General features: G+C 37.1%; 1 protein-coding gene across 4 annotated transcripts in view; it reads right to left on the reverse strand.

Moving 5' to 3' along the window:
• Positions 1 to 16,911, reverse strand: part of LOC131042652 (phosphatidylinositol/phosphatidylcholine transfer protein SFH2) — a 266,397-nt gene that overhangs the window by 64,274 nt on the left and 185,212 nt on the right. For 3 of the 4 annotated variants that reach the window (XM_057975971.2, XM_057975970.2, XM_057975972.2), the window contains 2 exons: positions 16,487 to 16,567; positions 15,156 to 15,797 (listed from right to left, as the gene is read on the reverse strand). In XM_057975971.2, the coding sequence (XP_057831954.2) occupies positions 15,450 to 15,797; positions 16,487 to 16,567 (429 nt within the window). In that variant the 3' untranslated portion in view covers positions 15,156 to 15,449. Of the gene's footprint in view, positions 1 to 15,155; positions 15,798 to 16,486; positions 16,568 to 16,911 lie in introns of those variants that run through there. The other variant, XM_057975973.2, reaches the window with a different exon arrangement.

Here is a 16,911-nt window from a genome sequence, read left to right on the forward strand (position 1 = left end):
TGACCTAAGTATCATAAAGTCCACCCAACACTTAATGAGTTTGGCTTGCCAACTACCAAGTCTGCCATGAAAAGATCAATAGAAATGGCTTGAGGAAGATGAAGTCTGCCATGCATATTGTCCACACAACTGCCAAATCTGCCATGAAGTGGCAAGACAACCTCAAAGTCCGCCCAACTAGTGAGACGGCTAATGAAGTGCAAAGTCTGACCTAGCACAAACATGGCTTGCCAAGTGCAAAGTCCGCCATGCCAAGTTGGCCAAGTGGCAAAACAATGCTCAAGTCCACCGCACCAAGCACAAACAAAGTGGCATGCTCTTCAGGAAGTTCGACCTAGAGAGCAATAATAGATGGCAAGCTAAGTACAAAGTCCACCAAGAACAAGGCACAACTTAGTTTAACATATGATCAAAGTACGCCATAAAGAGAAGTTAAATGGCATGACAAAGTTGTCAAATCTGCCAAAAAACATGTGGAAATGGCACAATACATCAGTAAACCCGCCATGGATAAAGGTTTAAACAAGTTTGAAGTTGGAAAAATAAACTCAACACTTAGAATATTTTAATATTTTTCTGACACTTAGAACAATTTTTCGAAAGTTCAATTTTCGAACTCAAGACGAATCTAGAAGATTACATGCCAACTCATTCAAAAAGAAGATATTTTCGCTAAGTGAAAGGTGGTGCCAAGGTGAAAATTAGAAAATTTATTTCAAAAATTTTCGATGAAGATTAAGTTTCCATTTTGAAAGAGTCTAGGTTTGATGAATCTAAGAGAAAAACATGAAGTTGCTAAAATCATCGAACTCTTCAACTCTATATCAAGTTTAACTTGTCATTTTCAATTCATTCTTTCCAAAGTTCGATTGAGAAAGGTTTTGCTTTCTCAAGGTTAAAGAAGAGAGATTTTTGAAGGAATATTTTGTTGGTCGTTCGGCGGGTCAGCGCCTCATGTGGATTCGTAACATGGCTTTTTCTCGCCTCCCATGGTTCCTTAACTCTAGCCGCACGCCCGTTCACTGATAGTTCGAGCTTTTGGTGTAACGGCAGCAGTGATTCCAACAAATGGTATCAGAGCTTAGGTACCCTGTTTTGACAAAGCGTTCTCTAGCTTGGGTAGATCCTGTCAAGTGTTCACAATGGAAAGAAATAAATCTGCCTCCTCAAAAGCCCCTATGTTTGATGGTGTCAACTATGCATTTTGGAGTAGAAGAATGGAAACCTATTTGTCCTCTCTGGGTTGTGATGTATGGATGTCGGTTGTGAATGGGTATACAATCCCTAATAACCCCCCTACTGATCCAGATGCTAAGAAGGAATATGAGAACAATGCTAAAGCTAAACATGCCATTCTTAGTGGGTTATCTGATAATGAGTTTGTTAAAGTCATGCACTGCTCCTCTGCCAAAGAAACTTTGGATAAGTTGCAGAATATATTTGAAGGCGATGCTAAAGTCAAGGAAGCTAAGTTATAGACATTGAGAGCACAACTTGAGGGTTTGAAGATGAGAGATGAAGAGAAGATTGTTGACTATCTCCAAACGATTGATGAAACAACAAACACCATTAAAGGGCTTGGAGAAGAAATAAAAGATGAGGTGGTAGTGAAGAAAGTACTTAGATCTCTTACATCTAAGTATGATACAAAGGTTCCAGCAATAGAAGAATCAAAAGATCTGAAAGTCTTTACAATGGATGAGTTGTATGGTTCCCTGACTGCTTATGAGATAAGGACTGCCAGTACTGAGGCCGTGAAGAAGGAAGCTGCATTCAAAACATCAAGAAAAGGAAAAGAAGAGTCTGCTCATGATGTAACCGGTGAAGACTCTGATGACATCATGGCAAACTTTGTCAGAAGACTCAAGACGGGTTCAGGCAAATGCAAAGACAAACTGCATTTGAAATGTTTCAACTGTGGAAAGATTGGACATTTTGCTGCTAAATGTCCCTATGGTGATAAGAATGAAGATGATCAATCAAATGGTAGTAGATCATACAGTAAGGACAGGAAGAAGAATGTCTACCGGCATGGTAGAAGAGGCTACCAAAAGCAGAGCAGTCTTTACACACATGAAAATGATATAACAGACGAGGAAAGTGCCTCAGATGACTGTTGCAATGAAGATGAAATCAGAGCAAACCTTTTTATGGCTCAAGAGGTTTCGGTACCTGAAGAAAGAGAAGAGGAAGAGCAAGAAGGAGAAGTAGATCTTGAAGCAGAGCTCATTAGTGCCTTGGAAGAGCTGAAGAAAACAAGAAGAGATCTGAAGAAGGTGAAAAAAGGCTACAGCTGAAGAACAAGAGTTGTTGGAGCAATCTCTTGAAGAGTCCAAGAAAACTATTGCAGATCTAAAACTCCAACTAGAAGAAGCCAAGAGAATCTGTGAAGTTACTAGTACCGGTCCGAGTGAAAAGGAAAAGGAGCATCAGAATCTGGAAGCTGAAATAGTGAAACTCCGGAAGGAATTAGAGAAAAGTCAGGAAGAAATAAAAGTGAGAAGCAAATATGAAGGCAGCACTGAAGCCCTGGACAAGATGCTGAGCAAACAGAAGCAAACTAAAGATACCGGTGACTTAGGTTTTCAAGAAGGTCAAAGTTCAAACAGAAAAGACACATCCGGTAAGGAGATACAATTCACTTCTATAAATGAAGGTGAGAGAAGAAGACATTCACGGTAAGCAAGGATACTAGCAAGAAGACATATGCAGATGCTGCTAGAAACTGCCACACAAACTGGTATATTCAATCAATGAACCAGAGACCACACTCAATGTACCGACATGCAAATCTAAGGAGAAATGCAAGTGTTGATCATGAAGGATTCACTAGAGTTAGCAGCATGAAAGGAAGACCCCCAGTGAGGCAATCATTTGCAGGTTCAAGACAACCTAACCGGTATGTTCCAAATTTCCATGGTTATTGTCAATGGTGTAATAAATTTGGTCATAAAATGGCAGATTGTAGGAAGATGAATTTAAACCCTAGTTTTGAGAGTAGAAACTCATTTGTTGCACTACAAAGTACAAATGTCACATGTTATAACTGCAAATAGTTTGGTCACAAGAGTTATGAATGTAGGAGTAATATGCAAATGTCCTACAAGAATGCCTTGAGTACATCTTACAGTGATAATGTGAAATGTTATAAGTGTCAAAATTTTGGTCACATAGCAAGGTATTGTAAGCTGAGAACTGACGAGCAAAAGAAAATAGTATAGGATGAGAAGTTAGAAACAAAACTGGAACACAAAGTGACAGAAGAGGAAAAGAAAGAAGAGAAATAGGTATGGGTAGAGAAGGAGAAAAACAAGACAGAGTCCAACTTGATTGTGCAGAGTGCTCTACATGCTGAAAGGAGGAATTTATGGGTAGTTGATAGTGGTTGCTCAAATCACATGATCGGAGATAAGAAAAAGTTCATCAAGCTTGATGATTGGAATGGTGGTTCAGTCCGGTTTGGTGACAACTCCTCCATCAAGATCAAAGGTCGGGGTACACTAAGTATTGATGGCAAGCTCAAGGCTCATGATGTGTACTATGTGGAAGGACTGAGGAATAACCTGCTGAGTGTGAGTCAGATGTGTGACAAAGGGTACAAGTTTACATTTGACTCTAACGATTGTCAGATAAGAAAGCAGAGTACTAATCAGGTTGTGGCAAAAGGAAAGAGGACAGATGGTAATGTCTAAAATCTGAAGGAATGCTATGAGTCCCAATGCATGATGGGATAGGTTGATGAAAGCTAGTTGTGGCACCGGAGATTAGGCCATGTAAACTTTGATAATCTGGTTAAGATAAGCAAGAACTGGTGTGTGACAAACATACCTCAGATCATAAAACCGGCAAGCACATCCTATGATGAATGTGTTAGAGGTAAGCAAGAAAAGGTCAATTTTAAAACAAAGGAATATAACACCTCAAGACCTTTGGAGTTGATACATACAGACTTATATGGGCCAACAAGGACAAGAGCATTGGCCGGTGAAAGGTATTTTATGTTGCTCATAGATGATTACTCAAGAATGACTTGGGTAACCTTCCTGCATGATAAGTCACAAGCATTTGAGAGATTCAAGATTTTCAGGAAAATGGTATTAGAGCGCCAGGTCACAGGTTTGAATGCCTGGAGTTGCCCTTGGAATCCTCAGTAGTCGCTGAGGGGGGTATTATTGGTCGTTCGGCGAGTCAGCGCCTCCTATGGATTCGTGACATGGATTTCTCTCGCCTCCCGTGGTTCCTTAACTCTGGCCGCATGTCCGTTCACTGATAGTTCAAGCTTTTGGTGTAACGACAGCGGTGATTCCAACATATTTTCGAAAGGGGAAGTAAATTTTCCGAGTAAATAAGAGAAGTTTTAGAAGTAAAGACATATTTTCATCAAGAAATTTAGTCAAAAGTATAATTTCAAAGGTTTAAAAGCTGAGTTTGACTGATTTCATCGTCCTTTTTGTGTCTTAATCGTTTCTCCAACAAAATTTACTAAGTGTTAGGCCATATTCTTCCATTTTCAGTCTGTTTTTTCACAAAAATTTAGCTTTTTGACAAGTTGAAAGTGAAATTTTCAAGCAAAAGGTCCAAAAAGCAGAGTTAGAATCTTAGTTTTCTTAAAAGTAATGTCAAATTTTTCATGTTTATTATAGGTTGGTGACCACCAAAGGAGGACTTTCAATAAAAGTTCATATGAAGTTCGCCAACAAATGATTACAACCAGAGTCAAAGATTAATTCCAAATGGAAAAATGTTACAAACACCAACCTCAAGCACGTGGATTTCAAGGATTTCAAAAGGAGAATATATGGGCAAGATGGACTCTTGCCAACACCTATTGCTCGCCAAATGATGAGAAATGGCATTGTCCAAGCAGCTGGATTTCCACTAGCTATGGAATGTGTTGAGCTTATGGTTGAATGTGACATACACTACAATGCCCAAGAGAGAGAAATCATTGCATCGGATGGGAGAGTATTGGATCATCTTGGAGAGTTAGCCATTCAGGAACCATTTGGGATACCAAATTACAACCGGACTTCCTATAAAACTAAAGAAGAAACCATAAAACTTTATGAGGACCAGCTTGAGCTCGGCACAACAAATGTTAACAAGTTGTGGTTGGACAAGCCAAGGCCCACCCTCAAGAGAGTGTTGAAGAAATTGCTTCGTACTAACTTTAAGGAGGACTATGGTGATATCATTTTACAGCTGAATAGAGTAATGGGCAGCCCTCAAGGTGTGCCATTTGAAACATACATGTACTATTTCATTGACGAGATCACCTTTGGAGTTAGATGTTCAATTGGTCCAACATAATCAGTGACAACTTGAATGAACAACTAAAATTTTTGGAAAGGACGAAGACCTTTTACATGAGCTCCTACATTGTCTACCTACTGGCAAGAAACTACAGATATACAAGACTGATTTGCAAGGGCATAGTAGGCAATGGTGAGAATGAATTTAAGTCCTATGACTGCTATCCGCAGCTGCAACTTAACAAGAAGGCCCACTTCAAAAGGGTAAATTATGCATTTTTAATGTACACTACTAGGACATTGCAGGGGGGAACTCATCAGAGGCTCACTCAGGAGGCCAAGAGCTTGATAAGCAAGTATGGATCCTGGTTTATCTAGTATCCAAGATTCGCATACATAAGAGTCCAAAGATTTATCGGATGTCCTTACCGACTTTTGATTTATCCCACCAACAAAACGATCTTGCCCGAAGTCCTTCAACAATTGGAAACATATCAAGGCTTGCAAGAAACAAAGCAGAAGGTGACCATTTCCTTTCCATTTTTCATTGGAAATATGTTGGAGTCTTGCCCAACGACATAGGCAGCTGAGAGTGCCAGGTTAGAAATGCAGTGGTATCCATTCACATTTTACCAGTCTGTTGACGTGTATTTTGTACACAATCATACACAGAATAAAATACCTAAGGGTATCTTATCCTCTCTTGAGAAAATAGTCTCTAACTGCTGAAGATTCGCGTAAAGGATCAGTTAGGTAGACTCCAAGGTTCCTTTTAGTAGGGTCTCTACATGTGGATAAGCTCCAGTGGTATGATGTGATTTGCTGGAATCACAAGGGGACTTACATTGAACATCTGATCTGCTTTGATTATTGCTGGAACATGGGCTCTTACTAGCTTAGATTAAAAAAAAGGGAAAAAGGAAGGGGGTGAAGAGAGGATCTAATCCTAATACTAAGAATGTAGGAGCAATGATTTGATTTTTGATGAAACTCCAACTAGGTCTTGTTTTGACATCAATGGAACATCTACACAAGGCTAGTGCGATCTTCTAAGGGAAGCTTTATGATGTTCAAATCATCACCACAGGCATAGACACCATCAAGTTGATGCATATCAATGAAGAAGCGACAAATTGAAATTGAGCTTAGGCTGAATGATTCCAGTTGACTACGCAAGGCAAGTCTGCAATCAACAAACTGCTAGTAGTATGGATATACGAATTCCATCATCAATCAATCACATTTCCTCCATTCATCTAATTATCTATCATCTAGGATTGAAGACTCAACAAGAAACCATGCAAATTGCAAGAAACGACACACTTCACCATTACTTCAATGAAAATGGAGTTTGTTCACAATCAATGGCAACAATTTCTTGCCTTGTCCTCCTATTCTACTCTCTATCTACTAACTACTTTCAACTATTTACAACTCTCTCTCTAATTATTGCTAATTAGCCTTTACAAATGAAATGCCTGGGCTTATATAGTGCCCACAATACAATTTGATGGCTTAGATCAATTCAAGATCAATGGCCAAGATTTTACAATGAAAACCTTAATTAGGGTTTGTTACAATCATTACATAACATTTAATGCTTGACCAATGACAAAATTGTATTGCTTGGACACATGTCCCTTCTAGAAAAATCGACCAATGGATAGCCGGGGTAGGTACATCGGAGTTTTTGCCACCTTCCATGAGTTAAGTACATTGAATCTGGACATGCTGAAGTGGACCGCACTGCCTTGTGTAGTCAACTGGAATCGTTCAGCTTAAGCTCAATTTCAATTTGTTGCCTCTTCATTGATATGCATCAACTTGGATGGTATCTATGCCTACGGTGATGATTTGAACATCATAAAGCTTCCCTTAGAAGATCGCACTAGTCTTGTGTAGATGTTCCATTGATGTCAAAACAAGATCTAGTTAGAGTTTCATCAAAAAATCAAGTCATTGCTCCTACATTCTTAGTATTAGGATTAGATCCTCTCTTCCCCCCCTTCCTTTTTCCCTTTTTTTTAATCTAAGCTAGTAAGAGCCCATGTTCCAGCAATAATCAAAGCAGATCAGACGTTCAATGTAAGTCCCCTTGTGATTCCAGCAAATCACATCACACCACGAAGAGCTTATCCACACGTAGAGACCCTACCAAAAGAACATTGGAGTCATCCTAACTGATCCTTCATGCGAATCTTCAGCAGTTAGAGACTTTATTCAAGAGAGGATAAGATGCCTTTAGGTATTTTATTCTGTGTATGATGGTGTACAAAATACACGTCAACACAGTCCAAGGCTAATTTCGATCCTCGCAACCATATTGGATCAGTAAATTGAGAGAGGTACAGACATACGGTTGATTTGGAGGATTTTTGGGTAAATGATGCGAACGAGTTTGATATCAGAAAAAAATTATGGTCTAGATTGCCAGTAAGCTTGATCAGAACAACAAAGCTTTTATGTGTGCCTGATCAGTTGGAGGATGATGGAGAATACACTTCGTCGCACGTTAATAAAAATTGGCCTCTTCCTCTTATGAAATTGTCAGAACCAGAGCTTGCAGATTTGGCCACCTTAATGTGGCCAATTATCAAATATTCACAATGGTGGGTTGATCAACAAGTCCAAGTGCTAAGGCGAAAAAATTTGGCTCTCACTTATAACTTGATGAGCAAAATGGAATCATATTCTTCAAATGCAGAAGCGTCCCAAAGTGTCAAGTCAATTGAAAACACTAATTCCAGAAAAGGAAGGAAGCAGTTGAGAGCTCTTCAAGGTCAAAGGGGAAGAAAGTTGTGAACAAGGAACCTGCTCAAAAGAAGCATAGATTAGAGCCATCCCATTCTGCCACGTCCAAGAATGTGAACGATGTATTAACTATTTAGGATGAATCATTGACTGAAATAAAGATTCCTTCTCCAATCCATAAGGGAAATATGGAGTGAATCCAGCTGGAAGACGAAGAACCCCCATCTCCTAGAGGTACAAAGATACTTGAATCAAAAAATGAAATGGATATTTTGGGCGAGGAATTTCAGGAGGGAATGATTTACACTCTTTGAGAAGGTCAGGATATTCCATGTGAAGAAAGTAATCAGGAAGAAGAGGGCATTGAACAACCTACGATTCCTCGTTGGTTGAAGGAAAGGTTGAAGATAAAAGTACTTATGGAAGTAGTCCAGGAAGAAGATAACACAGCCAATTTCTTGACCAGATTAGGGAAGGTTGCTACAAAGAAGCCACCCAAGAGGTTTTCCACGATTTAGAGAGATGAAACTAGTTGTCATACAATTCAAATTGGTGTACCTAAAGTGGACAAGGCAAAGGAGGATATTACTCAGGAGTATGAAATCACCACCATTGACTTAGGACCAACTACAATTTAGGTCAAAAGGCTGAGGACTTGGATAATTCAATTACTTCCATGAAAGCGAGATTGGAAAAGGAGATAGGAAAGAAAAGAGAATACAAGAGGGAAGTTGAGCACCTAAAGGAATATATTCAACACTTGACTAAGCCTCTTGATCAAGGTGATGTAGAAGCTCCTTCACTTTTGAATTGTTCACAGGAAACAATCAAAGGTTTGGAAGAAGAAAAGATAATAGCCAGAGAGGCCAAGAAGTGGATCACAAGCAAAAGTGAAGAAGCAGCCGCATTTGTGGAAAGATTAATGTTGGCATATGGGCAGGCTTCCTTTTTGCTCTCCAGGATTGCGAAAATGGAAAAAGCGTGGGACGACCTTCATGATGTCTGAGACAGTATTATCTTTGTCTTAGAGTGTTGAAAGGAATTCCCAAGTAGGAATTGATTGATGGAAAAGTAATCGCAGTAGGAGCTGCATATGATTTCAACACTTGGTACTAGGCATTGGTTACACGAAGTGAAATCCTAGAAAAAGTGAAGGATGATAGTCTTAAGGTTGAGGAGGAGATTAGAGAAATTCAAAACAAGATTTTCCTTGTAGCTGTTGATCTGCTTAAGAGAGACCATCCGAGAAAATGATATGTAGTTGGAAAGTCTAAAACTCAGGACTCAAGATATTTTCTTTGCCATCATTGGACCAGTCCTGAAGCAAAATTTGACTAAGGCATCAAATTTCTTGTCCATCCCGGATGCCTTCCAGAAGAAAAAGTTGTAATAGGAGATTGCTTTTGTCGCATGCACAGATGATTCAGACGGATTGGAATTCAAGGTCAATATGTTGCCACATGTCACAATGGAGGAGGTCAGCCTGATAGTGTCCAGGTTCATTGAACACGCCGCCACTCGAGAGGATAAGGATGCACCTTCCTAGAAAATAGCTCCTCGTGCCACTTGTCCTTTATGCATTTGTCCTTGATGTTATTTTGGGAAACCCTAATTGAGGTTGTTATATTTTGATCTCGGCAGTTGATCTTAGATTGATCTCGACCTTTCATTTGCTTTCTAGAGCTCTATTTAAAATTTTAATCTCTTATTCTATCATTTTGTTGTAGAGAGATTTATGAAATTGTTGCTGAGAGCTACTTTGGTAATATAAGTTCATTTGCAGTTTGCTTTGAAACCTTATTGTTATCATGTGGTTGCATGGCTGCATATTTTCTTCAACAATAGAATAGATTGCTTAGAGTAAAATTATCTTTCTTTTAAAGTTGTAAGATAAATGAAAGATTTGATAGTATAGATTGGTGAAACAATTGCTCATACTTTCTTTGAATGAATGATTTTTGTTCAATGTGTAAAGTTAGCCTGAGCTTATCATTGTGGATGATTTAACTCTTACTTTGGATAAATATTGTTTGTTGGATGGTATTATTCATCGTATAGAAATCTTAAGTGCAACCCTAGAAGATTGCACTTACTTTGCGTAGTTGTCCTTAGAGTGGCAAAGCAAAGTATTGTTACTAGTCTCACCTAATCTCTGTCATCTCTTGAGTTCTTAGGGGTAGAATAGAGTTTCTAAACCCTTACCTTTAACCTTTTTTTTTAATCCAAAGCTGAAAATCCAAAAAGAAAAAGAGAGAGCAGTTATTGTTAAATTTGTCTAAGTTTTAACTTGTGAATGATATTAGTTGAGAGTAAGTCCCCCTTGTATTTCAACATACATAACCAAGGAATCTATCCAACATAAAGTCGCCTGTTTGCACATATAAACCTTGGAGTCGTCGTGTGGTCTTTCTTTCCAATCTTGGCATACATACTAATTTTGTTCAAGAGAGGGTAGAGTGTCCTTCACATTTTATTCTAATGTTTACTGAGTGATAAAACGTACAACAACACGTACCACTAGAACTATGCATTCATATAAGTCCCTTGATATAGAGTTAAACTAATGCAAATAAGACCATAAACGATGAACCATATTTTATGTAGTAAAAGGTATGAAAGAAATAGATAAACGACTTGAGAAGGAATTATTTTAGTAAAACAAATGAATGTATATATCAAATATTTATTTCCTTGGAAGCATCAAGATAAATAGGGATCTAGTTCACAAATTTCATTCTCATAGAAGTTGTTGAACATAAGATTTACTCTTTTATGGATTATTTTTCTAGGTACAACTAGATAACACAACTAAACAAGACAAATTTTATAGTGGAAGATGTAGTAAATGCTTACAATTGAATGTCATTTGGACTTTGTTATGCCTCTACCATCTTTCAAAAAATTGTTCTATACATCTTTAATAAGATGTCTTTAGACAATTTTAAACCTTCCTTGATGACCAGTCAATGTACAATAACTAAGAATCACCATACAAGATAAACCAATATTATGCAAAAGAAACTTTAGAAAATTTTGATAAAATGCTTTAACCAATGAATTGTTTTGAGTGGAAGCAACTAAATGGGTGTCTCACATATTTATTTCCTAGGAGTCCAAGAAAAATAAGAATCAATGAAGATTTCAAAAGTTAAAATGTAGTCACAATTAAAACTATTTATTATTCAATTGAAGATTTCATTCTTGTAGTCAAACATGAGAAATATTCTTTTTTGAATAGATTTTATGATTACAATTAGATAAGAATACCAATGAAGGGAAATTGAAGTGAGTCTATGCTTACAACATAATGTTTTGACAACCTTTCAAAGGATTACCTTGCACATCTTTGATAAGATTTGAGAAATTTTAAAGCCTTATTAAATAACTAATCAATCTATAATGACCAAGAAACGAACTTAAGGACCTTGATTGAGTGCATGCATCATTATAGAGCAACATAATTTACTCTTGGCATGATATGCAAACAAACTTATTGACACCATTATGCAACATGATTCTTGGTGTTGTGTAGATGGTCCATGAAGCAAATAAATATGGACATGGTGGGTGAATTAAGAATCGTGGCATTGTTCCAAGTGTTACACACATGGAACATAAAGGAAGGAAGGAATTGCACAATAAATGTATGGAATATTTCTTTGCATTGCATGGTGGAACATGATGCAAGGAGCTCCACACAAGATTATGCGCTATAGTGTTGATGTCTAGTTGTGCATGCACTTAGGCAAAAGTGCACAGATCATTTGCCCCTTGTCATCAGCGTACACCTTTTCTCCAGCATACACCTCTACTTATCACCCAAGATTTTCTACGTGCTCTGATACCATGTTAAATTTGAGAACACAGAATCATATATTATGTATTCAACTAAATAGCTTACATATTTATAGGAGTTTCAAATCCTATTTTAGAGGAAACAAATCCTCTAAATAGATGAGTAGTTGTTAACAACTCAAGAAACATAAAGATGAACAACTATCATATTATAATAGTTCACATAATTATAACAAACCTATAACCAATTATGTGAACTTGTAACAAATATACCAACATGCACGCATGCATGCACACACACACACACACACACACACATACACACGGTCAGGCCACAGAGTTCAGTGGATTCCGCACCATGGAATTCTCACTGTTGTATATTTAAATACAGCATACACTAGCAGTCTCGAGGGAGCATAAATTCTCCACAGGTACATTCCTCTGTGGAATGGTTGCCACAATCACTTAATGCTATTTTAAAGAAAATCTTTACTAAGGCTTTTCCTGGTTTTACACAACTTACACTTGTAAGCAAAATCTGTGTGTATATGACAACTTCCATTCATCTTTTCTTTTCTTCTCTTTTTTTTGTGCCATTGAAGCTACATAGCATTAATTGCTGCACGGAGAGATTCTTAGAAAGAAAACTCAGTTTGTACATATTTATTTAACAGCTAAACTGCTGTTGAGTTGCCAGTGGGTTCATCTTCCTTTAGAAGCAGCAATCTGTTGCATCTTAGAAATATATTACATTTTATTATTGTTTGGATTATTATTTGTCAGCCATTGTTATTGTTTAGATTATTGTTTCAGGAGCATCCTTACGTTACGCTTGGTGTAAAAAGAACAGAATTGTAGTTGATTTTGGCCTTTGGATTTGTCCATTTGTAGTTAGTGGCATCGTAGTGGCACTAGACATTGGTATAGAGCATACCTTCTACTCTAAGAAACAATGGATCATATTTGTTGACGTTGTCTATTGGTTGGATAGATCTCCATGTCCAACTCTTTTCCCCATTGGGTGGTTAATTGTTCCTTTGACAAATAGACATCCTTCCATGATAAGCATGAGCATCTTCGCAGAAGCTCAACAATTAAACCTTAAGGATAGTTGAGGTTTTCAACACACGAATGCCAAGATAAGTTTCAGTATACTCATTTTTGGGTGTAGCTAATAAAATAAGATTTATTCGTTCTTTCTATAATTAGATGGGCTACTATTGTTTTCCGCATGCCATGTGTATCAATAAGTATACATTAGGGAATAGAATGAAGAAAAGAAATGACAGCATCCAATGCTTTGCACCTTTCCTGTTCTTCCTTGTGATGATATAATATTTTTTAATTTAAGCTATATATCATAAATATCAGTACAATTTAAAAACATTCCAGGGCATATTTACATCTGTGACTTTACCTTCATAGACCTATACAATAGATGTGCCAAATAGTTAAAATGCTTCTTACAAAAATTTCCGATTACAACAATTTTCTTTAACCAGCATCTGTACAGCATGTCCTGTACATCTGGCTCATAAAAACTTCATAGTAAAAGTAAATAATGTTTCAAAATAATTTGAATCAAACATTATAATATTTTTAAAAAGGATTAGTTTCTTCATGAAAGAGAAGAAAATGGCACCAAATAGAGAGGAATCCAACTTAATTTTGATGGGACTTCCACATGGAACCTGGGTAAAGTGGGTGCAACATATGTAGTAAAAAATGCAAAGGGTGAGCTTGTCTTAGGGGGCATGACACACTTAGGCCATAAAGCAAACAATGAAAGCAGAATGTAAAGCCTTAGGAGCTGGAATCCAAGCAACTTATTTGACAGTTCACTTGAAGGGGACTTTAAAAGGATATTGCCAAACTGGAAACTTAGGGCAATACATGAAAAATTGTCTTGGATGAGAACATTTGACTCTGTGAAGGTGATTTCCTCCTATAGAGAGCAGAATGGTATACAGCTGATTTTCTTGCCAACCAAGGTTTACATCTAATAGAGTATACTACTATGGAAAACACTGATGTAAATGATTGGCCTTTGTTGCCTGATATTGTAAATGATGGTTGCCCACCATGAGTACTTGGTGATTGTATTAGAAAATATTCTCATATTAGCGTGTACAAAGGAGATCACATTGTATGCTCACACAAATAGGGTGATGAAGGTGAAGTGACGTAAGTACAAATGATTGATTGATAGAAGCCTCATGAGAGGAGAAATAAGTTGAGAATTTTAATTATGGTGTTTGTATCTTTTTGCTCTGCCATTGGTCTGACTCCGGGGATCTTGGAATTCGGGGTGCTACAGGTGCTAGTAGGTTTTTGAGGTGGAGCTCTAGTTATGGCACCAAGAAAAGCTTCAAAGGATCCTATGATATATAGTCCAGTAATAGACAGTTATTTAAGGAAAAAAATTAACTGTACAAATGCCAGAAATTTAAAGGATCTAAAAGCTATTTCGAGTGTGGACACTACAGGGGATGGGAAGGTTTGAACTCAATTTATGATATTAGAAGATTTTAAAAGAAAGCTGCAGCTGGCAAATCAGAACAAGAGGATAAGAGAAAGCATTCATGTTCTATTGGTTCATCTGCAAAGGGAGGAGAATTTTAAGGGCAGTAAAAAGTTGGAGACAAAAGAGGAGATGCCCACTAGGGATGAGAAAGGTAAACAAATAGTGGATAATGCAGATGTTGAATTTAGGACAATGCAAGAGGAGTAAGGGCTCTAATGGTAAATATCCATGCCCTTGAAGACTTTTGTCCAGATCTCAAGTTAGTAATAAAAAGCATGGCGATAACACAACATAAAGGTATTCTAGAGGTCTCTAGTGGCTATACCTTGCCATTACTTGAGAATGATATACTATTGAGCGATTGAAGGAGAGTAGAAATTAACAGCAAGCAGTACATCAAATTTCACCACTGGTGGAGTACGTAGCAGTATCCGGCATTGGCATCTACAACCAAGCATATGATCATTAATACTTGGCTTGGGTTGGAGGTATGGCAAGCTGGGCATGTCTTTTGGTTATCAGGGTTTATCTCTGTTCTTGTTCTTTTTGGTAGGTGTTTATTGTTATCAGTCAGGTTATATTTTGAACTTTCGTATATCAGCTATACCCATGTAAAGGTTTATTCTAGTAATTTTTATCCTAGTTTTTTTGTATAGTTTTATGTTTATGATTTTTAACACTACTACACCCAAGTTTAGGGTTGCTCAAGCATGTTTAGTTATTCATATGGTGTTTATGTGTGATGCTAGAAGGTACGGGACTTCATATATATAACCCCAATATATTATCATAAAAAAATATTACTAAAAGGAAAAAACTTCATTGCAGATGGATGGTTGCAAAGTACTGATTGTTCTTCATTTCCATTTAAATAGAGCTTTATTTCTGTTTCTGCATTGAAAGAGGAAATAGAATCACATCTATTTCCATAAATTCCCATGGATTTCTCATATATTTGACAAGATCAAGGCTGTCAAGACAAAATACCAGCCTTAGAAGGCATTCTTGAGCTACAGAAAGATTCATCGTTTCTACAGAATGCTGCAAATGGCTTGGTAGCCTTGTTCTGCCCAGATGAGAGATCATCAGAACATTTCTCCAATATGGCATTGTATTATATATCAGATTTATTTTGTATCACCATTTTCTAATCTTGACTGCATTCCATCATTTATTTTTAGACTGTGTACTGCATTCACAACTTTCTCTTCACCCTCTAATTTATGTAATTCAGATTCTAGGGTTTGGGCTATTATAGTTCCTTCAGGATCCTCTGGCACTTGTACATGGAAAGAACCAATTTTGATAGGCTTGGTAGGTTTTCTATTTGTTGCTTGCTGCTTAATATAATTATAAAGTTCTGAATGAAAAGGGTGTCTCAGTGAAAAACAATCTATTATCTCACCGTTACTGTATTTTGAGGAACCTGAGCTATCACACTTTGAGAATGAAGGAAGAGCTTCATAGTCCATCACCTGCAAGTATATAATAAATATTAGTCATGCCTATTCAAACGTGCCTCAAAAATACTATTTCGTCTCACCAGCTAGCTATGAAAGTCATGTAAAGATGCAAACCAAGGTCATCAAAGTTTACACATCTTTGCCTTTCTCATATACATGTAATAGCAATAATTGATGATATCAATTGAATTGAAACCTACAATGAATGGTGAGTGCAATTCACAATTTGAAATAATTACCTATGCTCTGAAAACATAAAAGGCTCCAATGTTTGATGAACACTAACAAGGCATCTTATAATAAAGGCTGATAAATATCTAGACAATTTTATCAGGATCAGATTTTAGCCTAGACTATACCTTTATGTGTTTGCATAAAGCATATTACACAATGCTAGGACAATATGTTTCCCTGCTTATGTTTGCATAAGCTCACAGTATAGTGAACGGAAATCAGTTCTTCTGAAGAAAATCAATTCTGTGTTTTATTTTATCATATAAGTTAGTTGACAGAAATAGCCTTTAAGTATAAAGAAAAGGTGATGCATAGAGTGGTTGAACTCTTTTGCCTTGCTTGACAGAATGGTGATTAGGTCGATCACTGGTCTCCACTTGACAAAAAATAAGAAATCCACAACTATGAAGTTTCAAATAACCAACAACACTAAGTTTATGACGATTTCCCATCGGTATTACTATTACCTTTAGAAGCTCCTCTCTGCCACTACCTTCTAAAACTTGTATTTTTCTCCTTGTCCTTTCTTGCAACAAGGGCTTGACAACCTGCCAAAATTAGATATTAAAATCCCAAATAAAACAGATAAAGTACTAACTACAAAGAAAACATGTGAGAGAATCTTAAACAAATGCATGAGTCCAACTGCAGAAGGTATCCTTCTACTTATCATTAAAGCAAGAAGGATTTAATAAAATGCATCAATAGTCTCGATAGTCTCATCAACAAATGTTACGACATATGGAAAGATAATCTTAAATTTAGAAATAAATCTATCTGCAGTCCAGAGCATTAGCTCATGCTACCATTCAAGAGAAAAGCATTTATCACAAAGATAATCCACAAGGCTATTTCATACGAAGACACCAATGAAAGACTCATTATATATGAA

This window comes from Cryptomeria japonica, chromosome 3 (genome assembly GCF_030272615.1).
Source record: "Cryptomeria japonica chromosome 3, Sugi_1.0, whole genome shotgun sequence".
NCBI lineage: Eukaryota > Viridiplantae > Streptophyta > Pinopsida > Cupressales > Cupressaceae > Cryptomeria > Cryptomeria japonica.